The following is a 15,274-nucleotide window of genomic DNA, read 5'->3' as shown; positions in this document are numbered from 1 at the left end:
TTGTTGCCCTAACCTATGGATTGTTCATTGAGAAACTGATCAAAAGTACAACGATCTACTGAAAATCATGCCATCATGGGCATCTCTCTCTAATTTTTTTTTGAAAGACATCTCTTTCTTCGTAGATGTTTGGCTTCTCTAACTAATATAAAGCCCTTCATGTTGATTTCCTTTATAAACAATCTATTGTGATCACTAAACAATGACTTCTACAGCATGCTGATAAAAACACCATTCACTCAAACTTGTAGCCATGTTGGACGATAGGGTATTGGGTTTGGATGAACGCCGGATGCATATTTCCGGTAACTTTTTTCATTAGACAAATGCAAAATTAGGCAGCCGTGGATGATTAGATTGAACAAATTTACAGTATTAGATTGAGTCAAAACAACTTGCACTTATGAATTTCACCTCATTAATGCCGTATAAAGATTCGCACAAAAGACACGTGTGTGTGTGTGTGTGTGGCTGCCTATACCTTTAAGTGTAAAAAGTCATTGAATAAAAGTTGACTTTTTTTTTTTATTTCAAATCTGAGTATACAAGTGTAGAGAAACTGATTTTGTATGCTTGAATATTTACAAAAATTATGAGTGGTTGATTTTTAAACCTTAACCTAACATCTAGATCACATTTCTAAATTTCTACGGTGAAAGTTAAAAAATAAAAATAAAAAATCTTTCTGACCCTCCCAATCTGATCATGTTTGGTTTAGTTGGAATCAGCTCATGTTTTCTCAACGTCTATGCCAGATTTTTCAAAAGTTTGGTTTTTGAAAATCGTGTACAATGTATTGAATTTTGAACCCTAAAAAATGTGTTTCTTTAGAGTTTAGAAAAATATAATCAAAATGTAGATTTAATTATTTTAAACATGCTGAAGGCATTCATAAAAACATATTTGGTCAAAACAACCTCTCCTGTGAGTTCCAATCATGGAGAACACCTTGATTATGTATTCACTCAACGGGTCGAATTCAAACCCATTAAGGTGAATCCAAACCAGTCCAAACAACTGGTGGCTACTATGACGTGTTAAAAAATAGAATCCAATGTACAACCCATCAAATTTACGGTACTTCAACTTACAAGTGCATGGAAATACTCAGGTAAGAACGCGTCCAGACAGGTCCAAGATCCTTGTCAAAAATCAGATCCGGCCCAAATATTATTCGGCTCTGGTTAGGTTTGAACGAGTCCGGATCGGGTGCAATATGATTGGGTCCCACACCTGACAGGCCCTGTCCTCAAGATGGAGGGTGATCAGGTGCTTGATGCACAAAATATTTGTTCAATCATATCGCACCTGATCTTTTCACGGTTTGAACCGAGTAATGCGATTTCGGTTCGGGTCTGATAGATGAAAACTTATCCAACCCAGATTCTAGAGTACAGTCCGCAAGGTACAAACCGCGCAGCATTCTTCAGAGTAGTGTCGATTTTCGAGAAATTCGAAATTTCGGAAATCTCCCCGTTGGCGATCGGAAACTGAGATCCGTGTTTTTTCCCGATCTTGAGGGGTTTTCGAGATCCGGATTTCAGCCTGATCTCCTCCTCGTTCCTTTCCACCAAACGGGAAATTCTTGGGTTCTTTTCTTAATCGGACCATTCCCAACTCCTTATACCGTAATTTATGCATGATTTTCTCGTTTTCGATATCCTTTTTTTTAAAATTATTTTAGGGAAATTTTGCGTAGAGAATCGGTTTTTCTTTATCGAGAAAAGAACGAGAGTTTGAAATTTTGAGGATATTTCTCTTTTGATCGATTCTGTTTCTTTCTGGTTAAAATCGGAAGAGAAATCACACTTTTTGGTGGGATTTTTGTTTAAGAACAGTTTTTCTCCTTTTCTTTTCCCCTCTACTTTCGGTCCTCTGATCAAATTTTCGCGTTTTTTGCTTGTCTTAGACGGAATTAGATTACTTCGGATTAGGTTTGCTTTTTCCTTTTCCCCTCCTCGTTTGGTAGAACTGAACCCTATCGTTTGTCAACTTGAAACTTCCAAGTTGGTGTTTTTTTTAATGTTAACCAAACAGGTTTTCTTTCCATCTTTTGGAGTTCACTAATTTTATCTTATTTTCCCCTTCAATTTATCGCGGTGCATGAAAACCAGGGTTTTTGAGGAGATAGAATCCGAGTCAAATACGGTTTCAGCGTTTATTAATATCGGAAAATCTTGAAATTTCGTTTCTTTTTTTGCAACGGCTCTAAACGATTCCCTCTTATTTCTTCCAGCACTCCATCAGCTGTAGTTTTCGGTATATTCGTTGAGTTTCACCTTAGAATGTTTCAGGTCGATCGTTGTTATATATAGAAAAAAAAGTTCCGGTTTTTTTTTTATCTTATGTAATCTTCATGTTGAATTTTCACTCGTTCTCATATGCCTGTGATCGAAAATTGATTTTAACTTTTATAACTCTTCTGGAATGCGTGCGAACTCGAAAAGGAAGCTCAAACGAAGAAAATCATTGGAAGACAACATGCCACCCACTGAAAATTCTGCTAAACAGAGCCCAGATGATTGTTTACTGTTCCCTGTTGAGGAGATCGTTCGATACCCTTTGCCCGGTTATGTCGCCCCGACTTCGGTCAGCTTCAGTCCCGACGACAGCTTGGTTTCATTCTTGTTCAGTCCGGACAATTCTCTGAACTACAATGTCTTCGTGTTAGACCCCTTGACACAACAACAAGTGTTGGTTTTTAGTCCATCGGGTGGGGGTCTAGAGGAGAGCAGTTTGTCTGCGGAAGAGAAGCTGAGGAGGGAAAGGCTGAGGGAGAGAGGGTTGGGAGTCACCCGGTACGAATGGGCAAAGTCTTGTTCTAAGCCTGCCAAAATCATGATCCCTCTGCCTAGCGGGGTCTGTTTGTTTGTTTTTATTCTGTTTTTCTTTGTTTTTTTAGAATGATGTTTTTATGCTATGTATGTAATGTGGATGAAATTTTGTGATCTGCATGGATTTAAGTTATTCTGTAGTTGTGATAGTATCCTTTCTCTTTAATGCTTTGAACCATGTTCTGCACACACTAGTACAAGCACATACATTCATGTGGTGGTTTACAATGTTTATGATGCTATATGTTGGTATTTCTGTCTTTAAATTATAGCTTGCATGATGATTAATTCTGTTTCTCTTTCTTTATTTGGACTTTTGGAATATTAATGCTGGGAGTTCTCTTTCATTTTTACTCTTCATGTCTTTGATGGTAAAGCATGTCCTTGATTAGTTCAAAGTTTCAACATGCAGACCCTGTGGGTTATGAAGAGATCACAGTTTTTTCTTAATGGTGGAAGAAGTCTTTGATCGTATGTTCATTGTGGTCACTTGAAGCATGTCAAAAAGCCCAATAGTATATTAATAGGAAGAGTGGTGGTTTTCTTTCATGACTTGGTGAAATTCAAATATGCTACTGATGGTTCTCTAGTGGTCTAGTAAATGTAAACATTTATCTCGTGATCTGTTGACTTACTTGAATCAGTTCCTATTTGGGTATATTGGTACATCTGAGAGATAAAAAATCTACTCCAAAGGGATAACGCTCAGTTATTGGCTGCTGCAATCTGGCAGTGACTGATGACTGTGATGCTTGCTTAAAAGGCTTCATCTACAGCTTTCCTCTTCTCATCCTTGGAGGTTGTCCTGAGATGTGTTGCTTGATTCCTGGGATGCTTTCTTATTTTCTTCATGATATTAGTTCTTTTATAATAGAAATTTCTCCTTTATGGAAGGGCACAGACTTGAAGGGTGTTAGACTCCATTAGCTGCTCCACTCTTGCACAATCCATTATCTCATGATCCCGATTCCAATGCTTGGTTACTTCCCCTTCAGCTTCCTACACTTTTAGGTGGTTCTATTTCTTGTATCTTGGTGTGGTTGTTGCCCACATCCCTAGTGAGATGATTTAAGCTCAAGGTATATCATCGTACATAATGTCTTGCCTTGTTTAGCATTCCATCAGAAGCCACTGGCTATAGAAAATCTATATTGTGGGTCTTTGAGGCTAGTACTCTGTCTGTCACTGTTTCTTCCCTCTAGAAGAAAATCAACTATATCATTCTGGCCAACCCTTTTTCCCCAAGCATTGTTCAACACTTTGTAAGCTAATTGCTCTATTGAGTTGACTTGTCCTGCAGCATCCAGCTCTTCTTCCTTACTGTATTTCATGCAATAAATGGTCCCTCATTAAAGTTTCACAGTTCTGTTTTGCCCTGTGGTTACTCTGAAACAGCCACAGATTGATGTTTCAACAATTTCTTCTGACCTTGGAGCATTTTATTCAGTGTCATGCTTGAGCAACATACACATGCATACACACAGAGGCACTCACGCACACTAGCATAATTCTTTTGCATGCATACATTTTGGCTGCTTGATATGCTTCCGTTTTGTATTCTGAGTGCTGTCTGTTATATTGAAATGTGATGCTTTTTCATTGCCAACAGATTTATATTCAGGAGGTTCCTGGTTTGGAGGCCGAACTTAAGCTTCCAAGTGCTCCTTCCTCACCAATCATTGATCCTCATCTCTCTGCTGATGCATCTATGCTTGCTTATGTGAGAGATGATGAACTATGCATTCTAAATTTATCAACCGGTGAATCCAAACAATTGACTTTTGGTGCTAGAGGAAGTTTGAAGGTAAAATATAGCTTCTTCATCTGCTGTTGTGTTTTATTATTTACTTGCTGACTTATTTCAGTATGTGCTGAATTTTATCTGTGCTGGTTTGGGGTTCCTTTTCTCTTTTCCTCGTGACATAAGACTCTTGCCATGGTTACACTAGTTTATGAATATATTCACCTACAATTCCAGAACACTTGGAGAACTGGTGAATAGATAAAGAAAATGATCGATAACTATTATTGTACTTGCTTTTGATAGCCTTAAAAAGGGAAGCAGGGATTCTGTTTGTGTTTCTACGGTAGGACCTGTGGAAATGCTTTGTGCATGTGTTTCCGCAGAAATTCTAAATTGTCCATGGCATGCAAATGCGCCCCTAATGAATGTTCACTCTTTCCTTTCAAAACAGTGTCCAACTCCCTGATTGATGTTCTCCTCCTATATTTTCCCTAAAATGTTATTAATGTAACAGTCTGTCTTAATGTTACTAAAGAGTGAGGTAGTGGTAGGGAGACAAATACCATTCTGTACTGTAATGGATGTGGTTGGATGATCTGAGGCAGGAAATCTGCCCCTATAGCCTGTTTAGTAGTGGATTTGTAAACTCTATACATCATGAAAATATGAGAATTGGCTGCAAAATTTTGGCATTTAGTAGTTGATCATCTATCAACAAAATCTCTATCCTATCTATCTTTATGTCATTATCTAATGTAGAAATGGAGGACCAAAAAAGTTTCCCGTTGTGATGACTGAATATTGAATAACAATGTTACAGATCTTGTTCTGGGAAAAATCTTAGTGAGGGAAAGATATTTTGAAAAATATGGTGTTTCTCGGGAAAATATTGGCATATGTAAAGATACAAAGTTAATATAAAAATGTAAATAAAATATAAATGATATAAAATTGTTGCAAAATTTGTTCTTATTGTGTTAATACTGTTATAGAAACATGGTATTTTCAAAATAGGTGATATTTTGAGAACATTGTGTTTTTTGGTATTGTACTCTGAAGGGTTGAATTTGGGTCTAGATGGGAGCAGACCATATAGCCTGTTTAGTAGTGGATTTGTAAACTCTATACATCATGAAAATATGAGAATTGGATGCAAAATTTTAGCATTTAGTAGTTGATCATCTATCAACAAAATCTCTATCCTATCTATCTTTTTGTCATTATCTAATGTAGAATTGGAGACATTCTTCAATCACACAGCTTGATGACCTGGAGTTGGAAACAGTCATGACTATGAAAATCCTGACAAATGCTGAACACTAATGCACGTTACAGTTTGTCTTTAGCCTTGAACTGTGTCGTGCTGGAGTGTAATACTTAATACTTTTATACATGCTTCACATATTTGTATTACAATTTTGTTTTTTGATAAAAGATGAAGGTTTCAGTTGTATTTTTAGAAATATTGGTTTTTGACCATTTTTTTTTGTTCTGATGCTAAAATTTGGCATATGAGAATGAACAAATAACCCTTCAAGCAACTCCCAGATTGACTGTGCTCATGTATGTTGACGTTTTGCAGACCCATGGTCTTGCTGAGTATATTGCACAGGTAAGCTTCAACCATGCCATTCATTTGAAGATAAAAATTGTTATTCCAGTTTTCGGGCAATCAGGTTAAAGTGTAGGTGCTCTTCCATCCAATGGTTACAGGAGGAGATGGATCGAAAATATGGATTCTGGTGGTCGTTAGATGGAAAATATATCGCATTTACACAAGTTGATGCAACCGAAATTCCACTTTTCAGAATCATGCATCAAGGTAAAGATTATGTTGGTTCTGATGCTCAGGAAGATCATGCATATCCCTTCTCTGGTGCTTCAAATGTTAAAGTGCAACTTGGTGTTGTTTCTGCTTCTGGGGGTGAAATTACGTGGATGGACCTTCTTTGTGGCACGCAGGATCATGACGAAGAGTATTTGGCAAGAATCAAATGGATGCCTGACAATGTTCTTGCGGCACAGGTTTTGAATAGATCTCACTCTAAACTAAAGATAATTACTTTTGACATCATCACCGGTGACAGAACACTCCTCTTAGTGGAAGAATCAGATGTGTGGATTAATTTACATGACTGCTTTATGCCACTACACAAAGGTGTAAACAGGTTTGCAAAGGGATTTATTTGGGCCAGTGAGAAAACTGGCTTTAGGCATCTTTATCTCCATGATAAGAATGGGGATTGCTTAGGGCCCATCACTGAGGGTGATTGGATGGTTGAGCAAATTGCTGGTGTAAATGAGAATGCTGGGCTTATTTATTTCACTGGAACCAAGGATGGACCTCTGGAGTCCAACTTATACTGCACTAGCTTATTTCCTGATTGGAGCAGCCCATTGCAGATGCCTCAGAGGTTGACCCATGGAAAGGGGAGGCATGTGGTTGTCCTTGATCATCAGATGCAGAGGTTTATTGATATTCATGACTCCCTAAATACACCACCCAGAGTCTTGCTTTGTTCACTTCTAGATGGAAGCTTGTTGGTGCCCCTGTTTGAGCATCAGCGTACTATTCCTCGATGCAAAAGGCTTCAATTGGTGCCACCAGAAATTTTTGAACTTCCAGCAAGTGATGGTACTACTGTCCTCTATGGTGCCTTGTATCGACCTGATGCGAAAAGGTTTGGGCCTCCACCATACAAGACCTTGGTCAGTGTCTATGGTGGTCCAAGCGTCCAAATTGTTTATGATTCATGGTTGAACACTGTTGATATGAGAGCACATTACTTTCGAAGCAAAGGAATCCTGGTTTGGAAGGTTAGTTTTTTATAATATTTGTATTGGTAAATTGTTCAGATTTGGTTATAATTTATTATTTTTGCTTTATCAAACTTTTACTCCTTGTTTAATGGTAAAGTTCATCTTTCTACTACTTTAGCACTTGCTAGTTTAAGGTGTTTCTCATCTTCCTTACATAGAAAATGGAGGTATACAAGTTCTGGGTTCCATTCTTTGGATATGGCTTGTGAATTGCAAGCCAGCATTGGAGATCATGGATCTCTACTAAATTGGTTCTTGGTATCATGTGATTTACCTGACTGATGCCGTAGCAGTTGAGAGTTCTGTGCAGGTATCTGCATATAGACAAGTGAAAGGTTTGGCAACACGTCAGTTTCAAGGAAGACAAGACATACACTTTAGAAATAAGGAAACAGATATTTAAAAGAGCTACAAAGAATTTATAACATTGCTAAGTTGCTCACAACATAAGAACTTGGGCATTGAACAGCAGCATAATAAGGAAATATATAAGAAAATCCAATTGCATGTATTGTCTTCAAATTAATAGTTTGAGAAGGAAATTTACACTGTCAATAAGTTACTATCCTATCATAGATCAATGACTCGCTGTTGGAATCTTGATTGCTGACCATCATAGATCAGTTTTTTTTCCTTTTTAATATACTTTTCCATGAACTTTGTGCACCTTTTACAGACACACACACACACACACACACACACATATATATATATATATATATATATATATATATATATATATATATATATATGCAAATTTGGTGATATATAGTTGTCCCAAAGGGTTCTGTGGCTTCGTTTCACAACTAAAGTGGCAAGATCCCACTCTGAAACAGCTGTTGAGAATTTTTGTGCTACCTTGTTGGATTTTGAGTCGGCTTAAATGACTCATCCTGAGTAACATAAGTGACTCGTAAATTTTCCAGTTCTAGGAATTATTATGAGACATTGTCTTAAGAACTTATTGGCAGGAACTTTTGTTGGAAATCAGCCGATAAGTACTTTGCTTCTTTAGCCAACCATATAGTGTTCTGTGGTGGGATTGGTCGAGTAACTATTGATGCTTAGATGCCACGTCAATTTTGTATTTTATTACTTGCAAGCAGCAATTTAAACAGAATACAGACTTTGGAACCTAAAAGTGTAAGTTTCTTTAATGATTTGCCGGTTCAAAGGATGCTATGTAACATAGGAACAGGTGCAGGTACTGGGTATGACATGGCACAAAGTAAATTTCTAAAAGGATGGGTATGGGGGAACGGCTATATACACAAACAAACACAGAAAAAAATGCACAAATATATTACATTTTATGGAATGCTCTCTCTATATATAATTGTAGGCTGTCAGTTACAAATTACAACCCTAAAACACGTCAAAGATATATAATTAACTAACAAATGAATAATAAAAAGTATCTAGTAAACATTGGATGCTTTTTATCTCAAGTTTTAACTACTGACTGATTGGATCATAAATTAGTTAAAATCAGTCAAGTCCAAAACCTAATTAATCCATAGTTCCATACCAAATTACGCAAGTACTAGTGCGGGTATGACACAGGTACAGGGTTTGGTAGAAGTACCCATGCTATATAGATGGGTTCTGAACTTTGGGAATTTCTTACATTCATAAAATGATGTGCTCATAAAGTTTGAATGAACTACCTGGCCTAGTAGCGTTGCACCATCTTAACTAAGGGGGTTCTCGAGTTTGAATCTCTCTATGGTGAAACCCCCATCTTGGCTATCCAAATAAGCTATATTCATTCGTTTATTGGTTGATGAAAAAGCAGAAGATGAATTGTCCATTTGCTAAAGTTATGTTCAGTTTAGTGGCTGTGCTCTCTGTAAATATGGTTGCAGTTTTCAATGCTTCGATTTTTCTTTATCTGGATTTGCAGTTGGACAACCGAGGCACATCACGGCGAGGACTAAAATTTGAAGGCTCTTTCAAGTACAACTTTGGCCGCATTGATGCTGAAGATCAGCTTGCTGGTGCAGAGTGGCTTATAAAACAAGGCCTTGCCAATCCTGAACACATTGGACTATATGGCTGGAGTTATGGTGGCTACCTCTCTGCCATCACCTTAGCAAGATTTCCAGATACCTTCTGCTGTGCTGTTGCTGGTGCTCCGGTTACCTCTTGGGATGGTTATGACACTTTCTACACAGAAAAATACATGGGCAAGCCAGTGGACAACCCAGAGGCATACGACTATGGTTCTGTTATGAATCATGTGGACAAACTCAGGGGCAAGTTGTTGCTTGTGCATGGAATGATCGACGAAAATGTGCATTTTCGGCACACTGCAAGGCTTGTTAATGCACTTATCGGTGCTGGTAAGCCATATGAGCTCCTAATATTCCCTGATGAGAGGCACATGCCTCGGCAATACCAGGACCGGATCTACATGGAAGAGAGGATTTGTGAGTTTATTGACAAGAACTTGTGATAGAGAATGACTACGTTTCTCCTGTTATTCAGTTGGTTTCATTTTTTGCTTCGTTTCTTCATGTACAAGCGCTGGACTTGGAAGCCGAGATCTCTTGGTTATGCTGCACCGGAATATTCAGTTTTGACTGTCAATCTGAGTTGCAAAGTCACCATGGTGGCTTTTGTACCAGGAAGAACTTGCAAGGGGAGGGGACCCAGAAGAGAGTAGAAAGCTTGATGCCTTGTTACAGTTGTTGAAACATGAGCCATGATTGTTTTTGTGCTCAAGTTCTTGAACTTCGTGTGTTTCAGCGAATGCTGGTATCACAAAGTATAAAAATAATTGATCAGCGATCAGAATCCACAAGCCCTTTTGCTCGAGTACGGAATGGCAGTTTCTCAATTATATTTGACGAGTAATCAGAATCCAATCTAGCCGTGTATGAATATAGAGCTCTGCATCTAAAACCATGAGATACTGGATCATGTAAGGGTTAAGCCCACATTGTCATGGCTCTTCTGCCCCAAACGGAGGCTGTTTAAGATCAGGGCATTGGTTTTTTCCAATACTGGAAAATAACGAATAACTTATGCTAGGCTGAAGTGATTTGGTGGTAAATGATATTTTATAAAGTATAAAAGATGCTGTGAGACTAATGATAGGAAATACAGGCAAGCTGTTCTTCTGTATGCGTCTCTTCTTTATGCTTACCATTCATCTGTGAACAGTTCAGAATTGGTATGCAGCATGGAAGCCGAACTAGAACTTTGAAATGGTGGTAGTTTGAGAGATTGGCCACAAAAAACTGCATTGAGTTTGTGATCACATTAAGCCATTGTGACAATTGTGGATGAATCATGATATGGACTGTAGCACTTGGGACCATTGTGACAAATATCGCGAGATTTCTGAAAATCTCGCGATAATATTGCGAGAAATTGCCTGAAAGTTTAAAACAGCAATTTCTCACAAGATTTTCAATATCTCACGAGATTTATGAAAAAACATAAATATCGTGATTTAAACGTGATATTTACGTTTTAAACGGCTATTTATCGTAAAAAAAACCATGTATTTTTATTAATATTTTCTTATAAAAAGCAAATTTTATATTTTTTAATTTATTCTTTTATTGCCAAGATTTTGCCGAAAAATTTGTGAGATTTATGAAAAATTTAAATTTCTCGAGAGTTTTTGAAAAAGGAGAAATTGCCGTTTAAAACGTTTGTCACTATGCTTGGGACATGTCCCATTATTAATCTTGACCAAGATCTTAGGTTTGTATCATGTCAAATCTTGGGACCCACAATTCATAACTTCATATACCCTAACTTCATTTTGAAGGTGAAAACTCCTATAGATGCCCTTTTTTTTTTGCTTCATTTTATAAAAACTAAAACCAAATTATGCTTTATTTGACATTTTTATGTAAAATTTTTGTGCCGCTTTTTTCATCCATCTTTTTGGATAATTTAATATTTGTATTCGTTGTTGAAGAAATTTATACCACGCAATGCATGTAGTTGGTTGATTCCTGAATCCTTATCGTCCAGATGATGGCTCATTCAGGGACTATAAACTTCGACTCCATGTAATGATAGCTCGTGAAGGATACAACTCGTAAAAATTTCAAATTATTTCTTTGGATTCGCATTATATGCAGCGACCTTCTCGGCAGCCACCCATCTTGGCATTTTTTCGAGATGAGTGTGGTGTCCATCTCGAGAAATGTTGAGATGGATGGTCATCAAGCATGCAGTGCCGCTGCATAAGAAATGCTCTTTTTTCTTTTGGGGTCCCACAAAACGTGTTTTTGGAAATCCAGATAAAGTGTGGTCCAATGCTCCCATCTTAAACGTGACGGTGGGGCTGATTGGATTGTGTTTGACCCCATACGCACACAGATCCATACTGAATTTGGATGGAAAACCCAGTTGTGATTTGTGAACTCGTGGGGACACCAGTAAACCCCTCAAGGTTAACCAGCTTCGTTTTGCGCACGAACACACATGGGGATCTCGATGAACTTCGTTGGGGTGGACCAGATAGATTCTAGTGTATGGGTACTACATGACCAACATCGACCAGACATGCAAAATATGGGATTTTCTTTTCAAGTCAACAATTTTAGGTAAGCCCATGGAGTTTTACGCTGCCAGGACAGTGATTGTAAGTACAGCAGTTAGAGCCAGTGCAGTTAGGTCTCTGATCCTGGAGGTGGTTTCTCCGTGTAAATATAAAAAACAAAAACAAATTTAAGTTTGTCATAATTGAATGACTAATTGGCCCACAAGAGCTCTACACACCTGGCTAAGTGGGTTAATTTAAGGTACTCAAGTTGAAGGATGCCAGGAGTTCGATAACTGGAGTTAACGTCCCCTTTACGACGACAATTGGGGAGACTTTCTTAATGAGCAGGAAGAGAGTACCTCGAGGAGTTTTATGCCATGTACATCGAAACAGAACAGTCAATGTGGCATCTCTCAGCCCATATCCTGGATGCCTGAACCATAATGGTGGTTTTACTTCGAATAAAAATAATAACAATAATAATAATAAAAAGTTGAGTAACCAATTGAAAAAGCAAAGGAAAGACATACGATAGAAAATTTATCGACACGGGCAATTTCATCATACGTCCCCTTCTCGATACAGAACTTAGAATCCAAGAATCCCTTGAGCGATCGCTTATGTGTCGAGGCGTGTTCGGGGCAGAACACTTACAGTACACTGGGTCTCCCTCTTTAATAGGTGGACTTCCCTTTTTATAGGGGGCAGCCACTACGTAACTCTCTCTAGTCAGGCAGAACACTTGGGGCCTGTTTGGAATCTTGATGCTGGGATGGGTGTTTATGCATTTGGTGGTCCTGAGGTAAAATCTTGGTAAAACTATCTTGATTGTCCTGTTTGAAATCTCGGCGCTGGGATGGGTGTTTATGCATTTCGGATGAGAAGCGAAGTCTGTTTTGTATTTACACTAGATCATGAATTTGGTTGCTGCCACTTCTTGAAATGCATAAACTCCATTAACGCACATCCCAGATACAGATTCCAAACAGGCCCTTATATAAGGTGTATGTGCTACATCCAATAACTTGATTGCATTTCAAGTGGGGTTAATGTGGAGCCCGTGGAATGCTGTCATGTAATTGGAACGATCATTTAAGAGGTCCGGCTGGTTTGGTGGCTTGTCCAAGATAGGACGGAACCAAAGAACAAAACACATAGAACACATGTTATGTATGTTCAATAACAACTCTACTCAGTCCAAAGTTTGGAGGCTTGTTGACGGAAACTGTGTTGCTTATGGCCAACGTTTGTTAGATCCCCATGGAGAATGGGCCAGTTCGATCCACCCAATCATATGAGTGTTATTTTAACTTCAGGTCAAGAATCAGATTGGATCTAAAAACTAAAATATTTAAAATTCGGGTAATTTGAGAAAAACAAGAATTGATTTTTTTATATATATAAATGCTTTAATGGGTGTTATATTGGATTTAATTATGAAAGTTTATCAAAAATTTATGGATTTTAGACCCAAATATAGATTTCAAACTGGATCCAAGTATGAAAAATGTTTAAATTTTGGATAATTTGAGAAAAAAATAAGAATTCATAATTTTTATATACAAATGCAAAAACCATAAATAAATTATAAAACTCAAAAATACAAGAAAAGAAATCATAAATAAACCAAAAAACCATAAACTACAAGAAAAATAAACTATAAATAAGCCATAAAATCAAAGAAACCATAAATAAACCAAAACAAAAAATATAAAAAACCCTAATAAAAGAAAAAAAAACTAATTAAATACAAGAGAAACCCTAATGAAATTAACTATAAAAAACCTTAATTTAAGAAATTTGATTCAAAGCCTTAATCAGACAAAAAAAAAACTAATCAAATAAAATGCAAAATACCCAGTTGGAGATTTCATTAAACATATGGTGTGCATCAGAAAAAGGGAAAAGTTGAAGAACATAATGTGATTCAAGAATCCCCAAAAACATTGGGATACAAAAAAGGGAAAACAAGAAAGAAAAATAACCATCAAACATTTACAAAGCTCCTCGACCGCCTCAAATTCCATCTCCATTTCGTTGGTAGAGGAAAAGAAGAAAGGAAGTAAAAGAAGAGAGAAGAGGGAGGTGGGGGCAGAGCTCAGGCAACATTGCTGGGTGTTGCCGGAGCCCGAGTGCCTCGCCGGAAGAATCAGACAGCCTTGCCAGGGGTGAGACAGCGAGAGGGGGTTGCAGGGGTGAGGCAGCAAGAAAGTGTCAGGGGTTAACACTTTGAGATTTTTTTTTCTTTTTTTGTTTCCCCTTCCCTGTTCCTTTTGTAACAGGGAGATGGAACAGCATTTCACCATTCCTGAGATGCGGCGGACGCGCCTTCGCCATGTCCAAAGTTTGATGGAAACGGCATCCCATGCAGCTGCGGCGTCCATCAAAAAGCGCGGAATGCACCATCAAACATACCCTGGACAGAAGTAAATCTCAATGTTGTCCAGGAGAGCAGATTGAGTGATCTGCCAAGTCACTGATCGCTGGTGCTTTGAGATTGCTGCTATTCGTTCCCTTTGTCAGTGCCGTTTATTGTACAAATACGCGGGGCACATGCTGATGGCTTACATGACATCATCATCAGCAATTCCACTAGCAGTTGATCTCTTGAATAGATGGTGACGATTTTAGAGCACCAAAGATTTGTGATTTGGCAAATCATTTGATCTGCTCTGATTGACGAGATCCCCCAAAAGGAAGATCTCAATCTTTAACCTAATTCTAGAGAAGTAATAAAACACTTAGTTGTAGTAGGGGGAGAAGAAATTTCTTGGAGAGTTCGAGGGGACTGGGGGCGACTAGATTTAAATAGGTGACATTTTGTAACCGTTTGAAAAGGTGTAAGGTCATGCCCCCACATGTCTTTACATCTTTTTAAACGGTATGCTGACCAACCCTTTTTAATTCATCCTTTTTCATAGGTTAGGTTTGGGTGGACACAAGGCATCTGTCTTAGTGGGCTAGCCTACGGTAAGACTGGTAAACAAGCCGAGGAAACCAAACGGAACATGTTCAAGCTCGGCTCATTTACCAGTGGATTTAGTTCACGACTTGGCTCATATTCGTGTTTAGCCGAGCTAGTATTGAGCTCGAGCTTGACTCATCCTTGAATGAGATGAGCCGAAGACCCGCTGCCTCGTGTAAAAACATTCCATGTTATCTATACAATCTCACCTTGGTAATAGAAGAAGGTTGTAGAAAGGAGGCAAATAACATGAAGAATGTTGAAACTAGTGCTCTGTTCCTGTCAAGGATTAAAATGTTCTATGCAAGAAACACAACAGGGAAGTGGAAAAAGGGATGAACAATCACATTCAGCAGTTACTAAAGGGCATGTTCATATGGGTCCAGCAAACCAAAGGTGCCCTA

The 15,274-nt window shown here is 38.1% G+C and overlaps 1 protein-coding gene across 1 annotated transcript; it reads left to right on the top strand.

Annotated features, from left to right (window-relative positions):
* Nucleotides 1-1,361: 1,361 nt before the first annotated feature.
* On the top strand, nucleotides 1,362-10,594 carry LOC149836958 (uncharacterized). Its single transcript, XM_090007189.1, has 5 exons — nucleotides 1,362-2,859; nucleotides 4,444-4,638; nucleotides 6,161-6,190; nucleotides 6,292-7,395; nucleotides 9,302-10,594. Exons 1-5 carry the CDS (start codon nucleotides 2,428-2,430, stop codon nucleotides 9,851-9,853), a joined length of 2,313 nt encoding a protein of 770 aa, XP_089863315.1. The 5' UTR covers nucleotides 1,362-2,427; the 3' UTR covers nucleotides 9,854-10,594.
* The last annotated feature ends 4,680 nt before the right edge of the window (nucleotides 10,595-15,274 follow it).

This window comes from Nuphar pumila, chromosome 5 (assembly GCF_984573655.1).
Source record: "Nuphar pumila chromosome 5, dmNupPumi1.hap1.1, whole genome shotgun sequence".
In the NCBI taxonomy this organism is placed as follows: domain Eukaryota; kingdom Viridiplantae; phylum Streptophyta; class Magnoliopsida; order Nymphaeales; family Nymphaeaceae; genus Nuphar; species Nuphar pumila.
Note: the sequence above shows the minus strand (reverse complement) of the source record. Positions and strands in the feature narration are given on the sequence as shown.

Excerpts from the sequence above, each read along its gene's own strand:
- LOC149836958 (XM_090007189.1), top strand. The coding sequence starts at position 2,428 with ATGCGTGCGAACTCGAAAAGGAAGCTCAAACGAAGAAAATCATTGGAA. Across the intron at positions 2,860-4,443 it reads TGATCCCTCTGCCTAGCGGG|ATTTATATTCAGGAGGTTCC; the intron begins GTCTGTTTGTTT and ends CATTGCCAACAG. Across the intron at positions 6,191-6,291 it reads TTGCTGAGTATATTGCACAG|GAGGAGATGGATCGAAAATA; the intron begins GTAAGCTTCAAC and ends CAATGGTTACAG.